The sequence below is a fragment of the Primulina tabacum genome, chromosome 7 (assembly GCF_025594145.1).
Source record: "Primulina tabacum isolate GXHZ01 chromosome 7, ASM2559414v2, whole genome shotgun sequence".
In the NCBI taxonomy this organism is placed as follows: domain Eukaryota; kingdom Viridiplantae; phylum Streptophyta; class Magnoliopsida; order Lamiales; family Gesneriaceae; genus Primulina; species Primulina tabacum.
The window spans coordinates 31,443,502-31,460,719 of NC_134556.1; the positions used below are offsets into that span (position 1 = coordinate 31,443,502).

Sequence of the window (17,218 nt, forward strand, 5' to 3'; positions counted from 1 at the left end):
TTCTTCATTCATTTGCTCTTCAGATTTATTTAGGAAGAGAGAGTAAAGAGGGAGTGATATGGTCGTCACTCAGTAAGTAAGGGTCATTCGAATACATACATAAAAAATACACATGATCTTCGATAAGTTAACATAGTTCATATAACATATATCATGAGCATAAACGTAAACATAAAAATTGGTCTAGACACTGAGATTCATTTATTTTCCATAGTTTACTAATATAAGTCCCTAATTTTTACTCTTATAATGGGGCGAGGTCATATAACGGTTATAATCTCATCTTTTAAGGGCCATAAACTTATCATATGTTGGGACTCCTACCCATATACAGTTGAATCCTCATAGTGTCAAAACATATGGTATCATATCACAAGAAGGGGTAGAAGAATAATAATAATGCTCGACCGAAACTTTCGAAAATTGAAACCATTCATATACAAATTATTCTAAAACATAAGCCCACTTACCTCAAACTTGATTAAAAACGTGAAGATGGATGGCTTGGTCGAAATCCTTGAATAATCATTGTATGTATTCATACAACATCTGGGCAGCACTTCGATACTTGTTAGAACTTTGGCTCGAAAATTTGACAGCACTTGGGAGAGAATTTCGAAAATAAAGAGTGATGGGCTGGTGTAAATTTTGAATGACATAGTTATGATATTTATAGGTGTTGAGGTGTAAATTTTACCATAATATTCGGTTGATATTTCTTCTATAATTTCGAGATGTTTCATATATATATATATATAATGTGGACTGTTTTCTTGTGCAGATTCATGACGTACCTAGATTGTATTGAACTTACTAACTTTCTTGTTGGGCAAAAGCTATCTTTCATGCAATATTTTCTTCCAAATTCGTTTGACATCTTAGCCTGAATTTCGAAATTATTGATTATTATGTACTGCATTTTTGAATTTAATGCATTTATTGGCTTGGAAATTTTGAATATCGTGTATTACTTAATATTTTTGAATTTATTATTATTTACAATAATACTGAAATTTGGAAAATACAATCATATACATGTCTATAATTAAATAAATAATTACATGTCCAAAAATCGTGGTTCTCATATCCCTCCCTCTTTATTGAAAGTTTCTTCCTTGAAACTTGAGTTGGCTTGATCTTCGAAAAGGTAGGGATATTTCATGCACATTTTCTCTTCCAGATCCCAAGTAGCTTATCGTTCTGTGTGGTTGGAGCATTGTACCTTGACGTAGGGAAAGATGGAAGAGAAAATGTGCATGAAATATTTGGTCCTTGGTATCCACAATCCCAATAGAGACCTCTTCATATTTTAGCTCTTCTCCCAAGTTACCTTCGATCATGAGCGGTTCAATTTCCAGAACATGGTTTGGGTCCGGGATGTATTTTCTTAGCTGGGACACGTGGAAGGCATTGTGAATCCTTGACATATCTGGTGGCAATGCTACTTCGTAAGCCAATGTATCCACTCTCTCCAGAATTTTGAATGGTCCTACATACTGAAGATTCAATTTCCAAATTTACTTAATCGAATGACTCCTTTCATGGGCAAGACCTTTATATAAGTTTTTCATTAACTGTGAATTTCATTAGGCTCCTTTTAAAATCGGACCAATTGTCGGTCTTGAGCACCCTTGAGTATGTCTTTGATGATGGCCATCTTGTCCACTATTGCTTGGATTAGTTCTGGCGTAGTTATGTTTTTCTCTCTTACTTTGTCCCAATATAGTGGTGATCGAAGCTTTCGTCAATACAGAGTTTCATATGGAGTCATTCTAGTACTGTTGTGATAATTGTTATTGTAAACGAACTCTATCAAGGGTTGATGTTAGCTTCGATTACTACTGAATTCTAGGGCACATGCCCTCACCATATCTTTAGGGTTTCAAGAGTTCTCTCTATTTGGCCCTCAGTTTGAGGGTGATAAGTCGTACTAAGAGTAATTTTTCATTTCCATGGCTTCTTGAATTCTCGTCAAAAAGCGTGAGACAAATCTTGGATCTCTGTCGGACAAGATGCTTGTTGGAACTCTGTGTAGCCGCATAACGTTATTCTTGTATAGAGTAGCAAACTTTTTAAGATTGTAATTCATGCGGACTACTAGGAACTGCACAGATTTTTTGAATCTATCTACGATTACTCATATCATGTCTTGAATTTGGAAAATCTATTACGAAATCCATGGAAATATGTTTTCATTTCCATTATGGGATTTATAACTGATGCATCAATCCTCATACTTAGGGATAAATTTTGTTACATCACTTTTCATTCTGTTCCATCAGAAACTTTCTTTCAAGTCCCTAAACATCTTTGTACTTCTGGTATGTACCGATAATTTGACTTATGCTCCTCTAACATCATTTCTTTTTGAAGATTGTCGATGTCTGTCATAAACAGTCGCCCTCTCATCCATAGGAATCTGGCTGGGTCTACTTTAAAATGTGTTGTCTTTCCGTCCTTTGCTTATTCTTTGAATTTTTCTAGTGTCATATCTCGGCTATAATTTAACTTGATTGCTTTTCGAAGGCATGGTTGCGAGGATAATGATTTTAGGGTTATCTGACCGATGTTTTTCCTACAATCAAGGTAGTTGATGCACAAAAAATGATGTTATGGGTTATCTTACATTTGTTTTTCTAACTTAAAGCATTAACTACATTGTTTTCATTTTCTGGATGATAGCTTATTGTTAATTCGTAATCTTATAATAGTTTAATCAATCGTCTCTACCTCATGTTCAACTATTTTTTTTTGTGAACAAATACTTTAGGCTTTGGTAGTCTGTGAATATTTCACAATTGGTACTGTAGAGGTAGTGTCTCCAAATTTTCAAAGTAAAGACCACTGCTGAAAACTCGAGATCATGAGTATTGTAGTTTTGCTCATGCGGCTTCAGTTGTCTTGATGCATAAGAAATTACTCTTCTTTCTTGCATGAGTACACATCGAATACCTTCCTTTGATGTGTCGTTTTAGATGTTAAAATCCTTGTTCTCAGTAGGCAATGCCAATACTGGTGTGATGCAAGCTTTTCCTTTAATATTTGAAAGCTCTTTTCAAATCCTTTGTTCCAGTTGAATTAGAGTTATTTTGTATGTGTTTCGTCAGTGGTATGGTTATTGAAGAAAAGACCTCGAGAAAATTTCGGTAATAACTTTCTAATCCAAGGAAGCTTTTAATTTTGATTGCATTCTTAGGTCTCGGCCAATCTATAATTGCCTATAATTTCTTTGAATCTACTGATACTCATGATTCCGATATCACATGACCTAAGAAAGTCACATTTCATAGCCATCATTCACATTTCTTGAATCTGGCATAAAGTTCTTTCTCCCTTAATATTTGTAGAGCTACACGGAGGTGCTTGTTGTGATCTTTATCACTAGGAGAATAGACAATGATATCATCAATGAATACCCCTATAAATTTGTCAATTAATTGTTCGAAAATTATATTCATGAGTTCCATGAAGAATTTAGAGCATTTACCAATCCAAATGGCATTACCGTGAACTCGTAATTTCCGTACCTTTTTTTGAAGGTTGTCTTCGGTGTGTCTTCTGCTCTGGCTTTTTGCTGATGATAGCATGTTCTCAGGTCGAGTTGGAGAAGACTATAGCTCCTTTAAGTTAATTAAAAAGATTTTCTATCATCGGAAGAAGCTATTTATTCTTAATTGTGATCTTATTGAGTTATCTATAATTTATACACAATCTCATACTTCCATCATTCTTCTTTACAAATAGGATTGGAGCTCCCCAAGAGGATGTAATTGTCTTAATCTTATTTTTGTCTAACAACTCTTGGAGTTGTTCTTTTAGCTCATTGAGTTTAGCTGGAGCCATTCGGTATGGCACCTTGGAGATTGGTGCAGCACCAGGTACCAAATTTATCTCGAACTCTACTTCATGGTCTGGGACCATTCCAGGTAGTCTTTGTGGAAAAGGCGTCCAAAAATTCTTGTTTACTGGAATATCTTCCAACTTCAGCCCAAATATTTCCTACACTTCGTTTGCCATTGCAAGGTAAATTTATTCGCCAGATTTTATGGTTTTTCAAGTTTGGAAGCAAAAAAAATGTATCATGTTTCTTGTCATTGCCATAGTACATTGGTTCGGGGGTTCGGAGTTTGACATTCTTACTTCACCAATCTACTATTGCATGACTCTTAGATAACCAATCCATCCATAAGATGTGCACTGAATCTATGTGAATTGATACTAATTTTATTCTAACTTGAAATTATCACGACTAGTATCTAAAAACTTAAAACACATATAGAATCTTGGAACTAACCTAATATAAATTTAGATAATATTGAAAAGTGAAAGAGTTGCATTTAATTTATATGAGAATCCATTTGAATTATGTTAGTTTCGAACAGAATTACGATTGATATTTGTTATTTTTGTTTCGTATAAGAGATGAACAACTATTGGATGATTGATGACAATTAGAGGTGTTTTTTTATCATGAACGGTTGGTGAACAAGAGCCGCAGTGCCAAGGATCAACCGCTGCAGCATTAAGGCTTCAAAGACCAAAACTAGCACCTAGACGCTACAGTACAAGCGCCGCGGCGCCGAGATCACCAAGCATCAAGCGCCTAGGCACTAGACCACCAGCGCCGCGGCGCTAACCCTCAACCCTACGGGCGCCTAGGCGCTGGACCACCAGCGCCGCGGCGCTAGTACTTGCAAAGACTCGACAAATGGGCTTTCGTTTACGGCCTATACGAAACATAAAAAGAAGAAAAGGGTTGCATATGAAGACACAGCCGTTTGGGGAGGAAAAACTTGAGAAGACGTAGAGAACATGTGGAGATGATCTGGAGCGCAAAGATCGATCACAAAGACAATGAACGAAGAATCTGGGGACAGAGACGCCACTTCTGATTTGTTATCAATCTTTCGCCCTTTTTTATTTATTTTGTTGAGATGTCTAGACTTTCGAACATGCGTTGTTTGTGTTTAGATTTCATTATGCACTAACTTTTCCATTCTAGATGATGACGTTGCTTTGTTGGCACGATGATTCTGACTCAGTTGTTTATATGATTGAATTTCCTTTGATTTAATTGTGCTTTTTAATTTTTATTCGACGTCTAAAACTTCGAACATGTTTTGCTTTTGTTTAGATTTCATTATTCACTAACTTTTCCATTCTAGATGATGATGTAGCTTTGTTGATATTATAATTTTGACTCAGTTGTTTATATGATTGAATTCCTTTCGGTTTGATTGTGTTCTCTGGTTTTTATTCGATTTCAATTTAGTGGCCTTGATTCTTATCTGATTAATTCTACAACTCGGGAGATGGACTAGGATTATAGATCATTAGAAACACATCGTTGAATGTTTATATCATTCGGAAGGCGTACAACTTTCACGAGGCCTAGGTAAGATCATCGCTGAATATATCATTTCAACTTAGATTTTTATTAGGAATGTTTGAATCGAAGTTTGAATGATATGATTTATTCGTCACTTGGGAAAGAGAGAATAAAAATATTAAGTGTTATTGGCTATTAAATGTTTGGAATTCATGAATATAAATGCAATCGAGAATGGTTATCATGGAAACTAAGTGAAATCACTCCTTTCAAATATTTTCTCTCATTGATATTTCTCAATTCGGTTATTAGATTAATATTTATTTGCAGTTAATTCGTTTTAAGCAGAGCAAATCATTAATTGATTCTTCTAGATAAAGTCGTGACTATTTTAATTACAAGCATTGGTATACTTTTATAAATACACTCCTCGTGGGAACGAGACTTTACTCTCTTATATTAAAACTTGACAACCGTGCACATGAGAGCAGAAAAATACCAAACACCTATTGACTTAAATCCTGAAAATTATAACATAGTTGTTATGAAGCAAAAATTTTATTCAACATTGTACAAAAGAAACTAACCCTCAAATAATTATCATTTTATTAAATCTTGCTTTCATCAAGACCATGAGCCTAACTCACTCTAACACAAAGGAGTTCATTGAATGTCTTTCTTCTTTAATCAATCTTAATTGCATAAAAAGGGTCAAAATTTATTGTGTTACACTTTCCTTGATATCCACAAATATCTCATAACTTACTTTATTTATATAAGGTCATATCCTGTTTTTTATCCTAAAATAATATTAATTTATTAACCTTGGGATATTATTTCTCACATTCATTTTAAAAAAGATATTCCAAGATCCTACATGTTTAAAGTTAGCACTTATCATTCTTAAGAACCCAAAATTAATGTTCACGCGGTTTACTATTGACACAAAAATCAACTTCTATATCGGAATGCCCAAAACTTATTATATAATTCTTATATTAGATTTTATCATATTAGGTTTTCCTAAAGAATTGCCATCCGCGAGTCAAATCTTTTATCTTAATTCGGAAGCTTAAGTCAACTTATCTTTGATAAGTATATTCCCAACAATGTAAACAAACGCTAATTGTCTCCGTAATACAATTCCATAAAAAATTCGACAAGCAGTACAAGAAAGGCGTTGGACGAGATTTTTCGAGAAATTTTACAAAAATATAAAGTTCAGAGATTGACATACGGATTGAAATAATATGTTGAAAGGATTCCAGAACAATTGACGGAATTTAATTCTGAGTTGTCTACCAAAAATTATGAGTTATACGAAACTTTTCTAAAACAACAAAAACGAATTCAAACTTGATTAAAACGTGAAGATGGGTGGCTTCGTTCGAAATCCTTGAAGAATTTCCGCCGGTATTCGGACATCGTCTCGGCAGCACTTCAATACTTGACAAAACTTTGGATCAAAAGTTTGACAGCACTTGAGAGATAATTTCAAAAATATTGAGTGATGGAATGATGAAAGTTTCGAATGGCATAAGTGTGGTATTTATAGGTGGTGATGTACAAATCTTACCATAATTTGATTGATATTTCTTCTATAATTTCGATATATTTCTTCCATACGTATTTCCTTCACAATTTTGAAAAATTGCTCCCCAATTATATACAATTTTCTAAATTATGTATTGGCTTTGATGGTTGAACATGTAGTGCTTTCTTATTCAGATTCACGACGTATATAGACTGTATTGAATTTACTAACTTTCTTGTTGAGCAAAAGCTACTTTGCATGTAATATTTTCTTCAAAATTTTATTGACATCTTAGCCTAAATTTTGAAATTATTGATTATCTTTTACTGAATTTTCAAATTTAATGCATTTATTGGCTTGATAATTTCGAATATCATGTATTATTTAATATTTTTGAATTTATTAGTATTTACAATAATACCGAAATTTCAAAAAATACAATTTTATATGTGTCTGATCAAGTAAATAGTTATATGCCCAAAAATCATGATTCGATTATGTAAATTGGTTTCAGCCAATTAACAAGATGATTTTTAGAAATTTTTTGAGAATAATAATGTCATGATAATGTTTGAATATATATGGTAGTGTAAATAATCTATATAATTCTTATTACTAAAAATATAAAGTTTGATAGGCCAAAATTTTCCAAATTTATTAAAGATTTCTTTTATGGGGAACTTTTTAAAAATATTCTACTATGTGCGCATTTTTTTTTATAAATAGTCATTTCCCATGTATGTCAATACACAGGGAAGTAGGGCTATTTTTTAAAAATATATACATAGTTTTGATATGATGTACATTCACATGTACACATATATGAGTATTGTTAAAGTGTTATTCGCCTATTGGATGTGATGAAACATATCAAAATTGTACATTCAATAGGTGAGTGTCACATCAAACGTACCTACATAAATATACACGATGGATGTACAATACAATTTCTTCTTCTTTATTTTATTTATGGTTGTAGCTTGTCTTATCATACTTTTCTCCACTTATTCGTTGTTCAACTAAGAACACTATATTCATTTGAAAAGTCTCGAGTTATACATGTTAATTATGGGGAGAAAAGAAAATTTCTTCATATAAATTCGCTAATTTTAATTTGGAAAAATTATTTTTTTTGTCTATTACTTTGCCCCATTTTTTGTTTTGACAAATGAACTCGTCAAAATATATGTTTGGTACACAAACTTTTAAATTTTGGATGTTTGTTTCAATTGCTAACGTTGCACCAGATATATCATCATTTTTCAATGTCTCATTAATATTTTTCAGTATCACGTCAATACTCAGATTAATAAGACAAAAAATTATCACTAACTTAATATATTTAAACAAAAAATAAAACAAGTTAATTGACCAAAAGGGTTATTTTACTTATTAATTCGTGTCCTCTAAATTTGGAAAAGTTCACTCCTGATGCAACAAATTTACTTATTTTACAATTTTAGTTGTTTTCATGAAGAAGTGTTGTCGTCATAGAGTCAAACACATCAACAATAACTAGTATCATGTCAGCAATATGTAACGTCATATCGTCATGGCGTCGAACACATCAACAATAACTAGTATCACGTCAGCAATATGTAACGTCATATAATTAGCACTTCGATCGAAAAAACAATAAGATTGCATAAGAAAAAATTATTGCACTAACTTAAACGTGACAAATTAGATGTGTAAAATCAAAATTGGCTTAACTTACTGAATCGTTTATATAATATATTCGACTTGGTCAGCCATCGTACACAATTAATTTATTCATTTCGAACCACTAGTCAAGTCAAGTTATATATTTTGTTATGGGCAACTTATCGTGCTCGTCTCAACTGCTCTTCTGGTTTGAAGAAAAATTTTGACTTGTGTGAAACAGTTAGTGTTTTGAATTATTGGGGTACTGTAATTAATGGCTCATCTCGAAACGTGGTGTTTAGATTGTTGTGTCATTTAAAATATTCAAGTTATACTGTTATCACATGTTATATTTTTTAATTAAGTACTAACAAGTGTTCGGTCTTACAATTGACATAAAAAGAGACAATATCATGCGTTTGATTCACATGGATTGAAAATACTATATTTATTGGGAAGAAGATTGTTGAGTGCAATAATTATCACTGCTAACAAAACAATCAAAATATATTGTTTGACTTGTCGTACGACTCAAAATATGCACATTTATTTCTATTTTTTTGTTTAAATATATAAATATGGATTTTTGAGATGGTGAGCACCCACCATATATATCTATGTGAGCACCACTGAAGATATGTCATATACACCAAGGCTGCGTTTGATACGTGTGATAGGATAAGTAAATGATTAATAATTAGAGTGATTAAAAAATGAGATAAGAGGATAAAAATGTAATTTGTGGTGTGTTGATAACTTATCCCACTTAATTTGTTAGATTAATAATCAAATAATTAATCATAAAATTAGGTCTTAAACCGGGTCAAAATGATTATTAATATATCTTAAAATTTTAACTAAACATTACATAAGTATGTGATTATTCATCTATCCTTATTTAATCACATCAACCAAACACACCCCAAGAGATGGATGTCACCTCAGTCGGTGCTCACATGAGTGTCCATATTGGGTTATCACAATATCAAAACTCTATAAATATGCTCGATAATAATATATGCATATTTGAATTGTGGAATTATATATGACCTTAAATCACGTGGGCATTTATGTGAGCATTATTATTGATTACAGAGGATGTGTTATGTACACCAATAAACAGACGTCACATCAGCCGATGCTCACATAAGTGCTCACATTGGGTGATCACAATATCAAAACTCTATAAGTATGATCGTTAACAATATATGCGAATTTGAATTGTGGAACTATAGATGACCTTAAATTATGTTTCCAAAAACATGACTCCATAGACTCACCTTCTCATCCTTGTTAGGAAACAAAGCAACAAAGCATCCCAAACTTTATTTAAAGTGTCGATTTGAGTCCATTTTTGAATGTCATTTTAGATAGAATTTGAAATTATCTAATTAGATAGTCAAAAGTCATACAATAATAGCTAGATGAATAGTCACTTGATAAAATAGAATTATAATATACATTCTAATCTATATTCCGTAATCGAATAATGATGAAAAACATTGGAACGATTAAAAATTGAAACGAAAAAGAAAGTGCTGTGATTTTTCACGGAATTAATAGTTCATGACACACGCGATGCTTGTTTCGAAAAAAATAGAAAACAAAGTATTTTTTTTTAAAAAAAAAGAAAATTAAAACGAAAGCTATCGATTTTGAAAATTATATGATTGGAGAGAAAACTGTATGAAAAAAAAAGAAAGAAGAAGAATACAAAGTTGGGTTCAATAAATTTAAAAAAAAAAAACGAAGTTAGCAAAAGAAAGAGTATTTTTGGAATGATAAAAAAACTTCACTGTTATATCAAAGCTAATGACTGCAAGGAGTTTAAATTTAATAATTTAAATATAATATATACGAGAATTTAAATTCGATCTGACCAAAGTTAAATAACAGTCTATAATTTTAATTTTTTACGAAAATTATATATAATAAAATAGAATAGTTGATTATGTTACCGACTTAGAGGCGCCACACGAACGCTAGTCAGAAAATGGGTCCTCAAATTCTGAAAATCATTACGCCCTATTTTTCAAAAAAACAAAACAAAACAAAAACACTTGGGCATTTGTATATGTGTGAGATTCGGGAAGATTATAATATGGTACCGAAAATAATGATATAATATTGAAAATTTGTTGATATGGTGTCAGACATTACTAAAACGTGATATAGATCTTCAACCGACCTGATTAATAAAATTTTTTTCATTTTATGCAAAAATTATTACTTTTCATTTTTAATATGAATCAGATTGACACGTCTTATGGAAATAAACGTATTATGAGACGATCTCACGAATCTTTATCCGTGAGACGGGTCAACCCTACTGATATTCACAAAAAAAAGTAATACTCTTAGCATAAAAAGTAAAACTTTTTCTTGGATGATCCAAATAAGATATCTGTATCACAAAATACGATCCGTGAGACCGTGTCACACAAGTTTTTGCCGTTTGGTTGGTCCATGCAATAAATTAACGATGAATATGAAAATTTGGGATGTGTGTGACATAATTGAACACGTATAGAGATTATACACGCAGAATCTGATGCCTTCAATATTAATAATTTGGCGGATTCATTGCTTGGTTTGCTGATCTATGTTCCCTCCAACATCTAACCAACCTCATTCATTGTGTAGGGAATTTGATTTAATTAACCAAACAATTTAATACGATATTGGCCCCTTGTTTTTGGCTTTATTCCACTCCTCTACTTCCCTTTCATTCAATGGGAAAATAGCTAGATTTGTCATGTAAATTTGAGGGTTTTTTTTTTTAAAATCTCATTTGGAGATTAGATAATCAGTCAGACTCAGACCGATCGATCTGATCCATACCAGCAACAAAAAGTAATATTTTTTAAAAAATAGTATTTTTCATTGTCGGATAAGAGATCTATTTCACAAAAATTGACATGTGAGATAATCTCATACGAATTTTTTGTAATCTCTGAAAATATTTGGAATTTTAGTAACATTGTTATTTGTATTTTCTTCTTGCCGTTATCTCAGAAGATTCTATGAATTTTGATACAAGCTTTGTTTTTTCTAATGATTTTCAAAGTTGAATTTTGTTTAGATAGGTCTAGAAATCCGAAATTTATATAGAAACTTGGGAATTTTCATCAAATTTCAAGTTATAAAAGAAGAATATAACCATAATTTTTTTCCAAGTCTGAATTTCGTATCTCGTCGTATCCTTGAAGAAAATAACAATTTCGGTAGGGATGACAATGGGTAGGGTATGGGTCGGATTTCATACATCCATCCTCATACCCATTTATTAAATTCATCTCCATACTCATTCCCATACCCATCGGGTATTGAATTTCATCATCATCCCCATACCCATCGGATTATCGGATACCCATACCCTATCCAAATACCCTATTATCATTACAATTGAATTTTTTCAAATTTAAATTGTTTCAATGAAGTTATGAATATTTAAAAATTTATTTAAATGAAAAATAAGAAGAATTATTAATGATAAAAATTTACAAAATAAACTTTGTAGAAAAAATAACAAAACATTAAAAATAGCCCAAGTTTAAAAAAAAAACCAAAACCCATAAAAAAACAAAGTCACGTACATTCCAAACTCCCAAAATTAATTGGTTAAAAAAACCCTAAAATGAATTGGGAAATATGCAAACAAAAAAGGAATACAATGAACCATAATCAAGAAATAAAGTATTTTTCAATTTTTGAAGTAAAACATGGAATAAACTTACCAGTGGAGAAGATAAGAAATTGAATGCAAAATAAAAGTGTGGTAAAACCTTGAAACGTAAAAGTGAAAGTAAAAGGGAAGAGAAAAGAAAAAGTACCGATTTACTTGGATTTGAGAAGATGAATCTTTAATATAAATAAATATAATTACTATATATATACATATATACATACATATATATATATATATATATATATATATATATATATATAAAAATTTAAACGGGTATTCGGGTCGGGTGTGGGTCGGATTATGTCAAACCGGCCTCCATACCCGAACCCGAAAATCCCCATACCCGATTATCCAATTATTTAATATGGTCTAAAAATCCCTCCATACCCTCTTCTATTCGGGTCGGGTATCGGATCCTCCAACGGATTCGGAGGAAATTGCCACCCCTAAATTTCGGTCATTTATATTGTTCTCTATTATTTGGTCATTTATGTAGTTTAAATTTTAAATCGTGAATTAAAATTTAGAGTGTGTTTCTTGTGAGACAATCTCACGAATCTTTATCTGTGTGACGGGTCAACTCTACCGATATTCACACAAAAAATAATACTCTCAGCATAAAAAGTAATATTTTTTCATGGATGACCCAAATAAGAGATCTGTCTCACAAAATATTACCCGTGAGATCGTTTCACATAAGTTTTTGCCTAATATTTATGAATAAATATTTCGAAAATAATATTCAGATTTTACAATTACTCTTGATTTGCCATTATTTAATTGAAGGAGAAGATAAAATGGAAATGGTTCCACGATGGGGCATTGTTATTAATATGTTCCCTTGTAGTCATGCTTAATTTTTGCATTGGGAAAACCACCAAAATTGCTGCTATTGGCAATGGATCAATTATTGAGGCATCATGCATATAATAATAATATACAAATTTCACTCCAAAGCAACGCTCTAGTAGGAGCTCTCTTATCCCTTTTTCCGGGGATATGAAGTAACTTTTTTTATTTTATAACATGCACTTGATTACATAACACCATCAAACTATATAATTTAATCCACAAAATCAAGTCGATCTAGTAAAAAATAATATTTTTAATATTAAAAATAATAATTTTTATGGATCGATTCAAATCGAATTACTCTCTCACAAAATTGACCTGTCATGTTGGTTAAGAGAAATTTTGGCAGTTCAATTTGGTGTTTAATTTAATATATGAAAAAATGAAATATATATATATAATAAATTTGGTCTGTACATAATTTTGATCATTAATCATAATTTCATTTTGAGACCGAGCTTGTAGTTCAATGGTCTCACTTCCTGTCGGATTAGCCGGTTCCCTAGGTTCGATCCCCTTCCATGCGAGTGTTGTAATAAAAAAAATCATAATTTCATTTTATTATAATAAAATGATTTTTTTTTACATATTTGGTATGATTTTTGTCCCATTGGTGACATCTCATCAAATATTGATATATCTTGTATTTTTCGATAAAAAAATCAAACAAAAAAAGAAAGAAAAAACAATAAGACTAAAATTTGATAATTTAGAGTAAAAAAATATACAAATTTATAAGATCAATTTTTTTAAATTCTTTAATAAAATGTGTGAAAGTTAAAAAAAAAAAGGTATACTTGTCGATACATGATTGGTGGAATCTTGATAACCCAGCCAGCGCATCCCATTGGTAAGTGTATGTGTATATCCGCATAAAGCCACACTCTCCACTTTCTTGATATTATTATTACAAACTCAAAAGACACCCAAGAAACCTCACCCAAGCACACCTCTTTCCCTCTCAATTCCCACAATATTGTTCAAGAATCATTCAGACAGCGTATAATAAATTAATTATCGACGTCGATAAAGCGTTGTATCGACAGAATTATCCATGGAAGTCGGCCTGAATCTCAAGGAAACCGAGCTGTGTCTCGGCCTGCCGGGCGGCGGTGGCGGCGAGAGTGATCCCATAAATATTAATGGGAAAAGAGGGTTTTATGAGACTGTTGATCTGAAACTCAAACTACAGTCGAATGAATCAGATCTTAAGGAGAACTTGAAAAGTACTGTAAAACTAGAGAAGGATGTGCTTTCTCCGAAGGATCTCACCAAGCCACCTGCCAAGTAAGAAATTAAAACAAACAACCACGTTTTATGCTTTAATAATGTATTAAAATAGATATTTTATAGCATATTTTAGTACTTTGTTACGATTTTATGCATTTCTTGGAGAATATTATTTATGCAATCCGACTTGAACTGGAGCACAGATAAATCACTTGCATGTTTTTTGCTGTATTTATCTTTGCATAGTATTTTCAAGCCTACATTTATATAGAAATAAGTGTACATATTTTCGAAAAATAAAGTTTATTTTTATAATTTTGGTGTCATCCAACCCCATGCTTCTTCAACATATGAAAATATACAGAAATAACATGATAGGGAATAATTCTATATGCAGGGCCCAAGTTGTGGGATGGCCACCAGTGCGATCCTTCCGCAAGAATATGATGGCTAATCAGAAAAGCAACAACGAGGAATCTTGTGAAAAGAAAGGGGGGGCGGCGTCCTTCGTGAAGGTTTCGATGGACGGAGCGCCGTACCTCCGTAAAGTGGACTTGAAAATGTACAAAAGCTATCAGGAACTCTCCGATGCATTGGCCAAAATGTTCAGTTCCTTCACCATGGGTATGTCAAATTAATCTTAGCATATTTCACCAGAGGTAGCATGGAATTTGATGTTATACATAAAAAATTATTTGTGGTTTAATATTTAGTATAAATTGAATATATATATATATATATATATATATATATATATATATATATATATATATAGGTAATTATGGGAGGCAAGGAATGATAGATTTTATGAATGAGAGGAAGTTGATGGATCTACTGAACAGCTCTGAATATGTTCCCTCATATGAAGATAAAGATGGGGACTGGATGCTCGTGGGTGATGTACCGTGGGAGTAAGTTTCTTTATATATATATATATATATATAGTCTTTGGTGATCAATTTTTAAAATAATTAAATTTATAATCTTTTAATTTAATTAAATTTTTTTTTTGTTCGTGTTAACGCTTGAAAAGTCCAATGAAAAACATAGATCAAATATAACACACACACACACATATATATATATATCTTGAACTTGAATTTGTGGGGAATTGTATTTATAATATATTCATAGTTCATATGAACTTGTTTTTTTTTTTTAATAAATATAATTTCATTATTACCGATGAGGATATATTATTTAGACAAATATTTGCGTGAGACGATCTCACGGGGTGTACTTTGTGAGACAGGTCTCTTATTTGGGTCATCAATGAAAAAATATTACTTTTTATGTTATGCGTATTTTTTTATTGTGAATATCGGTAGTGTTGACTTGTCTCACAGATAAAGATTCGTGAGACCGTCTCACATGGACTTACTCTGTTATTTTTTACACACATATGTATGTATAGGCTTATCATTCAAATTTATAATAATTTAATGATTGTGCAGGATGTTTGTTGATTCATGCAAGCGCCTTCGTATCATGAAGGGATCAGAAGCAATTGGTCTTGGTATGCTAATATTCTCCTACTTTTATATTTTAATTAATAATTTATTGCATAATTCATATCATAAATTCGGAACAAATATATGTGAAGATAATTACAAAAAATAATCGATTTACATTAAAAAAATATTATATCAAAATTTATTATTCAACTTATTTAAAAAAAGTTCCGAGTTTCATTTCATCCACTCCACTAGTCTTATCTAGTAGCTTTTAGATTTTGTGTCATCCAAAGAATTTTATCTTCAATTTAAATTAAACCTTCCCTTCCATTATATATGTGTTCAAAGATACATACCACTCGCAATAATTATTTTTCAATACATTTCAAAAATTCGGAATTAGTTTAGTTTTAAAAAAATCTAGATACTTAATCTTCGCGTGACAAAGATTTTGACGTATGATTTCCTTAATTTCGGTTTAATACAATGTCTTTATATGACATATATACTGACCAGTTCCTAAATAATATATTACATACATGTAGGAGTATTGAAAATGAACAAATAACGAATATTAGATGCAAGGCACACGCGTCGTGTATAACATAATAAATAAATATATTTTTTTTTTTGAATTTCAAAAAAAATTCATGAATATAGATGCATAACATATTAGGCTAGATTATTTTTTAAAAAAGTTTTTTTTTTTTATTTTTGGAATTCAAATTCAGCACCAAGAGCAGTGGAGAAATGCAAGAGCAGGTGCTGAAACTACTTGTTCAGCATGGTTTGATCGAGCACGAGTTTGGTTCGATGTTGTTTTTGTTTTTGTTTTTGTTTTTTTTTATATGTTGTTTTTGTTTTTCGGTACGTGTCCAAAAAACTTGTACTTTATTGTAGTAATTAAGTAAATAGTTTTGAGAATTGTGGAACGAACAAGAAACAATGCAGCACTGATCTATATTGTCTAGTTTGTTTTATTTAATTTCTTCCATTTTTCTTTTCTAAAAGCGCCTCTAATTTGATGTAAATTCACCCTCTTTAAGGGCAAATTTTACGTGATATATTCAATTAAAATTTAGTTATATATATATATATATATAATTAAATCGGTAGTTTGTACGAACGGAACTTATAATTTCGAATAAATGTGGAACAAATATGTTGTATTTATAGAGAGAGCATAGAAAATTGGGTTTATCTCTTGTGAGACGGTTTCATGAATCTTTATCTGTGAGATAGACCAATCTTACCGATATTCACAATAAAAAAATAATATCCTTAGCATAAAAATAATATTTTTTCATGGATGATCCAAATCAGAGATTCGTCTTATAAAATACATACGTTGGCTTAGAAAATTTTGTGAAAACTAAAGTAAAAAGTATTGATTTCCATTAATTATTTTGGTCACCAACTAGATCATTATTGGAGGGAACAAGGCCACGTGAATGTTAATGTGATTATTCCTTTCTTGCATTTTTTTA

The 17,218-nt window shown here is 31.3% G+C and overlaps 1 protein-coding gene across 2 annotated transcripts; it reads left to right on the forward strand.

Moving 5' to 3' along the window:
- Positions 1-13,932: 13,932 nt before the first annotated feature.
- Positions 13,933-16,732, forward strand: LOC142551262 (auxin-responsive protein IAA14-like). Of its 2 annotated transcripts, none has more exons than XM_075660397.1 (5): positions 13,933-14,334; positions 14,675-14,901; positions 15,053-15,188; positions 15,732-15,874; positions 16,140-16,189. In XM_075660397.1, the coding sequence occupies exons 1-5, from the start codon at positions 14,102-14,104 to the stop codon at positions 16,172-16,174; spliced, it is 774 nt and encodes a 257-aa protein (XP_075516512.1). In that variant the 5' UTR covers positions 13,933-14,101; the 3' UTR covers positions 16,175-16,189. The 2 variants fall into 2 exon arrangements, with proteins under 2 accessions (XP_075516512.1, XP_075516513.1); XM_075660398.1 differs by lacking the exon at positions 16,140-16,189 and adding an exon at positions 16,463-16,732 and having other exon boundaries at positions 13,934-14,334; positions 15,732-15,793.
- Positions 16,733-17,218: the final 486 nt, after the last annotated feature.